The sequence below is a fragment of the Prosopis cineraria genome, unplaced genomic scaffold (genome assembly GCF_029017545.1).
Source record: "Prosopis cineraria cultivar Desert tree isolate PC_DT_omini unplaced genomic scaffold, ASM2901754v1 PC8, whole genome shotgun sequence".
Taxonomy (NCBI): domain Eukaryota; kingdom Viridiplantae; phylum Streptophyta; class Magnoliopsida; order Fabales; family Fabaceae; genus Prosopis; species Prosopis cineraria.
The window spans coordinates 1,212,483-1,223,138 of NW_026555339.1; the positions used below are offsets into that span (position 1 = coordinate 1,212,483).

The 10,656-nt window shown below is 33.1% G+C and overlaps 1 protein-coding gene across 1 annotated transcript; it reads right to left on the reverse strand.

The window, feature by feature from the left end:
* Nucleotides 1-8,464: 8,464 nt before the first annotated feature.
* Nucleotides 8,465-10,656, reverse strand: LOC129317069 (U-box domain-containing protein 30-like). Its single transcript, XM_054961405.1, has one exon. It carries the CDS (start codon nucleotides 10,080-10,082, stop codon nucleotides 8,754-8,756), a length of 1,329 nt encoding a protein of 442 aa, XP_054817380.1. The 5' UTR covers nucleotides 10,083-10,656; the 3' UTR covers nucleotides 8,465-8,753.

Genomic DNA, 10,656 nt, shown 5'->3' on the forward strand with positions numbered 1-10,656 from the left:
ACGAGATAAACAGTTAAACACTGACGAGAATACAGGATGACGGTCTGAACAAAGACCGGGTTCGACCGGGTTCACCTTCAATCTTGTCGGACTTAAGGCCGGTTTCGAAATTGTGGCATGATGGCTAGTCCTATCTGATTAATAGATATTGTTGTTAAATTATTGAGTTAACTTTTTAAGTTTATTATTTTTATATTTTTAATTTATAAAATTATATTAATTTATTGATAAATTTAAATTATGTAAAATTCAGTTAAGTTTGCAAGCTTGTTTTTTAAATTTATTATTTTTATATTTTTAACTTATAATATAAAATATTTATAAACTCAATGAGTAGGATATTTATATATGGTGTAAGCATAGGACCCGATTAAACAAAAATAAAACTCAAAATACAAAAATTAATATTAATAAAAAGAAAAAAATAAAAAATATTAAAAATAAGTTGCCCTATTTTAAATTTTCTATATTAAGTATAATAATCTATTAACATAAATGAATTTAATTTCAATGATTCATATTTTAAATATTTTTAAATTAAATTATAAAATCATTTTATATTTTAATTATTTAATTATATATTTTTAAAAGGTTATTTATTAATTGAGGTAAATTTTATAATTTTACACAATCCAAATCTAAATTTTAAATTTATATCTTTACACGAATTTATTTAAGCTTGCAAGTTTAACAATCTTGCTGATAAGACTTGGCATCAAGAATGAATTTAGAATTCATCACATAGGAGGCCATGGTTGAAATTTTATCTAATTATGGGGGGTTATAACTGAAATTTTATTAATTTTTATATTTTTTACAAACAAATTTTTTAGCTGGTAAAAAAACAAAGAAAAAAAATAACTATGAATAAATCGAATCAATCGCACAGAAAAGGATGAGAAATCTATACTACCCCAATAGCAAAATGACGCAATAAGGTTCACGAAGCGAGGACACAAAGATAACAAAACAATTCATCAACGCTGCGCATACATTAAGGCCATTGCCTTGGGCCAAAAAAACAAAAAAATCACCTGTATAACTAGCCATTATCTTTCCTTTAAGTGTCAATGTTAATCAAGTATTTTTTTTTAATAATTTATTTCTTATTTATCTCCTTTTTAACTTGTCATCGTTTTTAAATCAAGAATAAATATTAATTACATATATTCCTATTAAAAGTTTATTGCCTCACGTTTCATTACACCTATCACCTCATTCCCAATATCAATTGACATTCTCTAATTAAAAGAGTAACATGCACGTGCTATATTAAAAATTAAATTCTTTTCCGAATAAATATATTGTTTAGAGAATGTTATTGATGATACCACTAACAATTACAGTACAATTGTTGAGAGAATTCTTTAAAAATTAAGATTGCCTAAACTTAATTTAAAATTAATCATGTTATAAGATAAATTAAATATATTAGCATTTTTATATTATCTATTGAAAATGAAAAGTTAGAATTTTTTATTATATAATTTAGATATATGATTTTGCAATTTAAAAAGGCTAACAAATAATATAAAAATAAATAAATGATAATATATTAAGCTTGTTAGAAATTTCAACTTATGTTCAAAACTTTTTTCACACTACCATGCAATGCAACAAATTCCTTTGATTTTATTTATAAGATAGAGAGAAAGGAAAACATTCTTATTTATATGCACTTATCAATTTTTAATGTTTCGCTTTATATTTTTATTTTTATTAAATATTTTATATAAAAATATCATTAATGAGATTTAAGAATCTTTATTAGTGGTCAGGATGAAAATTTATTAAATTTTAAAATAAAACTAATAAAATTTAAAGTTTTATTTTATTTTAATAAAATATGTTAAAAATAATTTATAAATAAAATTAAAAGGAGCATCGTTGAAGTATTACGGAACCCAAGGGGCTAATAAGAGGGCATGAAATCGAGACAACTAAGGAAGTAAAATAGAAGAATAAAGACGAAATAAGAAGAAGAAGCTGCCTCAAATGGAGAAGTTAGAATGACGGCCAAACCGAGGATTGATGAAGCGGCCAACAGCCAACGGACGAGCAGGAACAAAATGATGGAAATTGGAGAGAGACAAGGCGACAACTGATGATTTGGCAAAAGAACATAGAAAAGGGAATGGAACATGCCAGGGGGAGAGGAGTTTAAAGATGAATGGGCCGAAGGATTCTCATCTTTACTAAGCCCGTTATGTATTGGACCATTTTTAAAACCCATATTCTATACAAGGCATTACAAATACACATATATAAGAAACAAACAATAAACCTATATTTTAAAAAAAAAAAATGGGACCAGCTCGGTCTGACTTGGCTATGCAACCTGTCTTGGTTAGTCCAGTCTTCTTATTGGGTTGCCTTTTTGTTCATGGACTAAATCAGACCAGGTCACTGACAGGTCAAATCAGGTTTTGAGTTATATGCACACCCTGGCACCACTAATTATTTGATTTCAGGATTTTTTTTTTTTACTCCTATCTATATATAACTTAAATATTTGATACTGTGGGGTTAGATTTAAACGCCGTTGACTCGAATTAGGAATAGCTCCCTCGACCTATTTGGCTATTCCTGTTCTTCCAATTCACCGAGACAATAATCAAAATGTGTTTTATTTATCAATCATCTCCTCTGAATTTATGAGAATTATATTTTGTTATTTTTTATCCAGATTAACGCCAAGCCTTTTAAATTTGCTTTTGCTGCGTCGTTTTATTTATCGGCATGGCCTACAAGTACGGGAAGCCCAAAATGAAAAGAACATGAAAGCGGGGCTAAAAGTAATTATAAAATTTTTTATAAATAAAAATCAACAAGTTTGTAGGAGCGATTTTGCAGCGTGGTGGGGAACACCGTCTCATGTCCATCCCCGGTCGCAGGCTTGCAGCAAGTATTGATTATCAGGAGAACTGCTTGAAGCCTAGCACATTACTAATTCCCACCAGTTGCTACCATTTTTATAGTGAATTTTATCACCTGAAGCAGGGATTATGAGTTTCACATCAAGAAATTAAAAGCAAGGCCCAGAACTATCTTCATTTCACATATAGCATATATTTATATGGTGTTATTTATAAACTCATTCTGGCATATTTCATTTGAATTAATGAAAAATTTAAACCACATTAAATATGTTTAAAATTTTAATAAGCTTTTAATTTTACTCGTCTTAGAACATAATACTTTAAAAGTAGAATATTTTAATTTTAATATTTAATAATAATACTAACATTTAATATGGACAAAGGTAAAAAAATTGACACAAAGGTCATAAAAAAATTGTGCAAATAAGATCAAAAAAAATGCTTTATCTATATCCTATAACCAAGACAAGAAGAGTATGATCCATGGCAATCACACAAGATCCTGTATATATTCATGAATTGTTATCGAACTGTTTCGCAGCATTTTTGAGAAAAACTTTAAAAACTTTTCCCTCTTACTGAAAAATATTCAAACCCTTCAGCATTTCCTGGTTTTTGCTAAAAATAAAGCATCAGAGAATAATTACATTTAGAATGTTCGCGAATTTTATCCCAAAAAAAAAAAAGAGGAATGTTCATGATTTTACATATAAAAAAAAATCTAAAAACATTCCTTTGACTGGACAACGAGTCACCAGCCCGTTCAAAGAAGGCCATGTTTCAGTGACCGGAGCGGGAACGAAAGGTTTTCAAGCTTGTCCATCTCGGGTCTGCGTTGTCGTTGTTTTGTTTTGTTTTTTTTTTTTTTTTTTGGGTAAAAACATTATTTATTGATTTGATTGAAGCCAAATGCGCAGAAACCGGAAGGATAAATCAGGATGTGCTGCTTCTGACCTAAAATATCATTTTTTAACCGTAATTTGCATGTTAATAAAATTTTTATTCTCCTAAAAAAATATTATTTTTATATTATTAGTTCTAATTTCCAATTTATGATTAGAAGAAAAAAATTATAAATTTACAAATACAGAAATTTAGATTAACAAATACAATGAGTGAAATGATAATTTTTTTTTCAAGTACCAGTCTACTTATACTTTTTTTTAAATTAGAATGAGTTGAGAGAAAATATTTACTCTCTTTATTAAAAAATATAAAATATTTTTAACTAAATCTCACCCCCAATAAAGTAATTACTTATCTTTAAAGTGATTACATCTTTCTATATTTAACCCTTATTTAATAAGATATTTTACCATAAAACAAATATAAAATAATTTATTTAATAGGGATACTTTTAAAAAAATAATAATTATACTTTAAAAAATTAAAAATATTTTATATTTTTAACCACCTCCTTTAAAAAATATTTTATATTTTAAAATGAGGGAGTATGTTTTAAAACGGAGGTGCCAATATGCAATGCCCAAGGCTGAGCCACAATTGTTCAATTCTCTTTCCAGTCTCTTTTTCATTAAAAAACAAACACGAGTAATGATTAATTTATCAAAATTAAGAATGTAATTAATGAGCTGAAATTGGTGCATGTGTTAGACATTTAAATTTCTTTTAAAAATGCCATCGTTTGATAGTCAAACTATCAGTTTCTAATGATTGATTTTATCAATAGACACTCCCTTCACTGTATATGTAAGTCATTTTTTAACTAACTCATCGAGAGTGAGGTGAACTATTTAAAATAAAAAATTATTTTAAAAATAAATTACTTTCAATTTTACTTCTAAATTTCTATAAAAGCGATTTAATATTGAAGAAGAGTTTTTTTGTTTAGAACTTGAAATATGCCATTCCACCTCTTGGTAGAAAGTGTAGAAAGATATTTTCAAAACTGTGCACAGAAAATTAAGTAAAACAAGGGTAAGTGACTTACATTAAGGTTTGAAATAATCTTCTATAAATTGATCAACAATTAGAACAGGGGTGGGTATTTTTTTAAAAAAAGATGGTTAAAAAAGAAAAATTCTGACAAGTGTTTCGAATGTTAAAAAACCCCATAATTTTTTCTTGAGAGAATATAACTTTAAATTTTTATATTTTATTCGTGTTTTGTTATTGCTTTTTGGAGTATTTTTTTCTTTATATTTTACGTTCTCACACTTTTATTTTTTTGATATTCTAAATTCCATCAAGGTAGAGATAGGTGAGCCAGCTTGTTTAAACCTCGTATAACAATAGGCCGGTCTTATAAATATGACACAAAAATTATAAATCGAGTTTAAACGAATTGGTCTTTGAGGGCTAAAGGCTAGCCCGTTTTATGCCTGCATGTACATTTTTTTCAATCAAATCTCATGATTTTATCTCTTTTTGAACTTGAAAAAATATTAATTAAATTTTACTTCATATCACATATGAGTCCATATTTGTTGAAGATGGAAGGAACAAAAATTATAACCCTAAATCTCTTAATCGATATAGATCTCCTAGTCTCCCAATCCCTTCTAATCTAGATTGGGCATTTGTTTGGCTTAGATGATCAATTTCTTGTTGCCTTGTTGTCATTGTATTTGTGTTTTTTTAGTTCATTTAAATGCTATTTAGTTAGTTTTCTCATCATTTTTTTGATTGGGTATTGTATTGGAATGAAGTTATTTTTTGATTGATAGAAAAAAAGTTAAAAGGGCTCAAAACCTACAAGGCCAGCCTTAAACCTGCTATATCAAGGGTTATGACTTTATATTTTATGATTATAAAGAAAACTTGAGCTTAAATGGGTTAATTCTTTTAGACCTGAACTCGTCACGGGTTAGCCTTATAAGGTTGGGTTAGCTCATTTTCTCAGCTATACTTTAAAGTTCCTACATTTTATTTATAGAGGGACCTAAACCCCTGAAAAAGAAAAGTACAGAGACCTATAATATTGAAAAAATGTACAGTAACCAGCAGTAAAACGTGAACAAAGTATAGGGATTTAAAGTCAATAACTTATTAAATAAATTAAATAACTTGTTAATTTTAGAAGCAAAATAATATGTTCATATAAATTCAATATTTGAATTACAACAACTGAAATTTAAATTGAAAGAACACAAATGCAATAACCTTAAATGATTTTTGGGCTTCAAATACTATGACAACAACATAATTGTCGAGTTGCATAACTTAAGTGAGTATATAGTCATGCAGCGACGGAGTCAAGATTTTGGATCAAGGGAGGCAATGACAAAGCTAAGATCATAGGTAAAAGGAAAACATTTCTGTCTCTTTCAAATCAATTATTTCTATTTTCTTCTTTCTTTTTTTTTTATCCAGCTTTCAATTATAGATTCATAAGTGCAACAAACTAGCAAAAAATATTCACCTAATTTTCTCTTGAGTTTTAAATCCTTATTATTTATCATTGTCTTTTTTTCCAACTAGCCTGAGTAGTACTCAAAGCGAGGAGATAGTCTATTTAATCATATTAAATTTTTTTTAACAATTGATAAATAATATTGGTATTTAAGTATAATAAAATTGTGGATTAATATTCACAGGGTTAAGTTAAAAATTTAAATAGATATAGACTAAAAAAATAAGATTGAAATGAATTTAAAATTTAAAAAATAAAAATAAAAGGGTATAAGATATAATAAGTGAAAGGTATAAATTGTAAAATATAAAACCATATACTTTCAAGTATGTCATTTTTTTCAAATGAGGGAGGCATATGCCCTCCTTCAATTTTATGCAGCTCCGCCATTGTAGTAATATAAAAAATAAAACAAATAAACAAAAAAACATAATTAGAGTATAACTGTATAAATAAAATATTAAATATTAATAAAGAAAAATAAAAGTACAATAACATATTTGAAACGACACTATATGTTGTGACGCCAATCCCATATCCTGCATTTTTTTGCAGCAGCGAGTGGATAAAATCAGGATTATCGCGGCAGGAACAACCATGAACAATCCTGTTGATATCAGGGGAACGCGCCTTAAATCCTCAATCACACCTCACTGCACTAAGCAAACTGGTAGTTGCATTTTAAAAATTCAAGGCACACGTGTTTATCTCCACAGGCACCAGGACTCCAGGAGAAGCTCAAGAGGATCAAGTTTCAAGTATCCTCAGCTTTTTGTTTTTTTTTTTGTTTTCCTTTTGTGCTCAGACGCCTCCCACGCTCGGCTTCCCATCAAATCAGCTTCCCAGGCATGAATGAAACTCAGCAGATTGGCAGGCAAGGCCGAACAAGGGCACTGCAAACATCGATGAAGCTGGGCTCTGCAAATCGCCGCGGCCGATGTCTTTACTTCCAAGGTAAGCTACATACAATGGACTCAAATTTCAAATCCCCATAGCTTGAAGTCTCTCTTTCTCTGGACGTAATGCGAACTTAAAATTACTCTGGGAAACCTGCCGCAGGACTCACCGCCTGCCACTACGATCCGGCAACGACATTTTTTCACTCCAGAGAATATAACAATCTTATCTAGTTTTCGATAACCAGGACCAGGAATGGAACTAAAACCAAGTAATCTGAGAATTGATGTAAACCTTAAAAATTCAAAAAGAAAAAAAGAAAAACATCTCAAATTTTATTATAAGTCCTACATTTTTTTTCAGGTGTCATAAATACTTATACTTTTTTTTTTAATATTTATAAAAATATAAAAATTTAGAATATAAAAACAAATGCAAGAGCCTATTCAAGTAAAATATAAGTCCATAAAGTTATATTTTTCAATGAAGAAAAGCATTTCACTATTTTCGTTACTAGTAGTAACTAGATTCAGGCTTAGATGGACATGCTTATTTATTTATTTATTTTTAAAGCATCGTTTTAAATTACGAGGCAGCAAGTGGCCTTCGGGTTTTTTTCTTTTCTTTTCTTTTTTTAAAAAAGGGGGAAATCAGAAACGAAACGTACACTGAAAAGGGCGGGGAGGGAGAGGACTTCCCTGAAATTTTGAGAATGGGGAGCAGCCCGCCCACGGGCACAGCTGATAAGGACAAGATTGCTTTCAATTTATTTTAATTGAGACAATGACTAGGCTTCTTATAAATCAGGTATTGTTTGTTTATGCGTGATTCCCTTCTCTCCCGTTCAAACTTCAAATCACGATTTTCAAATGTGCCAATCTTGACCTTACTTAATGCCCACCTGTCTCAGATTCTTTCCCCTTCATTCATCCGTTAGCTTTTCTATCCAATCATTTAATATTTCATTTTTAATAATATTGCTCCCTCTTCTTTCTTGCTCATTTCATTCTCATTAAAGGCTACCACGTCGCTATCGCCATTTATTCAGCCTTAACTTCTCCTCAATGATTCTGTCATGCCTGAACATACACTATCTTCAAGCAAAACATAAGTAGCCAATCAGTCTACAACCCGTCACATAGTCAAAACCACTTTCAAATTTCAATCACTCCACCAGTGTTGACTCTTGAAAGGAGAGACCTCGCTCAAGTTTGGGTCGTAGCCAGCGTTACTGCGTGGAAAAGGAAAACCACCCGAAGCAAATCTAAACTCCCCAATATTATCTCAGTAACGTATAGTAAGGAAGATGAAGAGGAAGAAGAAGAAAAAGTCCATATTAATCAACTTCGCTATCAGCCTATCACAGTTCAACTTCTAACCGAATTGTTTACGACATAGATGAGAGCCGGAAAATAGTCACATACCGCAGATTGGCAATGACTTACACAAGCAATGACTTGTAAAGGAAAGGGGAAAACAATTTGACACTTGATAAATATGAAAGTTATGTAGTTTAATATGCACAAAGCAAGGGTGGCAAAGAAAACGGTTGGTTGAGCTAAAATATGACCGGGAAGGAATATGAACAAGCTGCTCTACAATTTTCATCGTATTGTTCTGGTGAGCATGCATTTAGAAACCAAGAGACTCGTGGAGTAATTGAGACTGCACATTTTTAAGAACTCTGTAGACATCTGCTTCAACACCGGGTTGCAACCGCTCTGAATTACGAGCAGCAGCTTGGGTGCCAAACCTGCCTCCACGGCCTGCGAAGCACATTCTTCAGGGGCCAGCTTGTAGATAGCCCACAAAATTGACAGTGCGAATTGAGTGCTGCTCTCTGATACTCTCATCATTAACTTCACCACATTGGGTATGATGTTCGGGCACTCCTTCAATGCCAGTCTTCCCTCTGGAAGAGTTGACAATAACTCTAGAATGTACAGGGCTATCTCCAGGCACTCATGGTTTAAACTTGGAAGGAGCTCGATCAACTGAGCCACCGCTCCCACACTTACTATGGAGCTTCTCACTGATTCGTGAGAACAGATAGTCTTCAGTAGCATGAGTCCGGTTAAGACCCCGCTTGGGTGTTTCTTATCCCTCACCAACCTCAATAATCCAACCAGAAGACTCAAGCTCGACACAATCTCCGTTTCCGACTCGCTCACTTCCGTCAACAATGCTTCGATCAATTTGGCACAGTTCATTTTGGTCTCAATGGTTCCCTCGTTCATGACATCGACCAACAATGATATCTTCGCCGGTTGCATCAGACTTCTCTTCGACTTTGAACTCAAATCCAAATTCACTAGAATTCCAATCGCTTCGGACCCGACCGCGTGGGAAGTGAAAGGACCCAGCAAAGAAGAAATTAAAGCAAGCCCACCGTTTTCCAGGACCGTCTTCCTTGTGGACGCATTGGCCGCGACAATTTGCCTGAGATCACGAAGAGCGTGAACTCTGGCCTGACCCTTCACCTTCTTGAGTGTCTCTAAGAGCTTCAGGGCTCGTCCCTGCACATCCTGGAACTGCTTCTTCAATGAGAGGTGCTTCTGGGAGAACCAACTATGGATTAATTGATTGAGAGTCCTGTTCACCGTCACGGAATCGTCCCAGAGCTCCTGCATCGTTGTGGGGCACGTATTATGACCGAGGGCGAACCATTTGAGAATGTTGGATCTGTCGTAGGTCTGACCCGTGCACAGGGTGACGGGCTCTCGCATAGGCTCTAAAGAGATTGGACAGACGAACACGGAGGGCACATCAACCGAGCCCAGCTCCTCAATCAACACCGTCAGATCTATTTTCTCACCATCGCCGCAAACACCACCGGGTCGAGCAGTTTTGCCGTCCAAAACCCCATCTTTCACGGCAGTTTCTAGATCGAGGACCTCGGCCCTGCCACCTGAAGACGACCGATGCGAAAGCATTTCTATCGGAGCTCCGGTCGAAAGTGTGATGAAACTTGCAAGGGACCGAAAAATAAAATATGAGGCGAAGGCCCCTCAAATCCGCAGGATACGAAGCGTGTGAGAAAGAAATAAGAAAGGGAGACAGAAAGAAAGTCGGGGTCTGGACTCTTGGGTAACAATGCAAAGCCCGTCAAGGAGACAACTTTTTCCCCACACCCATCTCTTTTCCTCTTTAACTGCGCCCTTTCAATGGTCAAAAAAGTATATTTTACCCAGTTCATTCAATCATGGTCATCAACGATATGATTGAGCCATAATTTTCTTCCCCGATGCCAAAGCTCCCTTCATCTGTTGCCTTCCCCTTAGGCGTTAGACTTGGAAATTGGAAATTTTAAAATGATTTTTTTTAATAAAACTTGGCAGCATTGTTCGGCTCAGTTATCAAAGGGACTCTGTTCACCGGCTCATCGCGGAGCGCCTCCCATCCTCTCAATGGGGGACCGTGTAGCACACGTGCAGTCATAATGTTAGGCTGTGACCTCTGCTGTGCCGCGGTATTAGTGGTGATTATCTTCTCTTGAAATGCAACGGA

Bases quoted from the DNA above. Each gene is read 5' to 3' on its own strand.
- LOC129317069 (XM_054961405.1), bottom strand. From the start codon at position 10,082: ATGCTTTCGCATCGGTCGTCTTCAGGTGGCAGGGCCGAGGTCCTCGAT.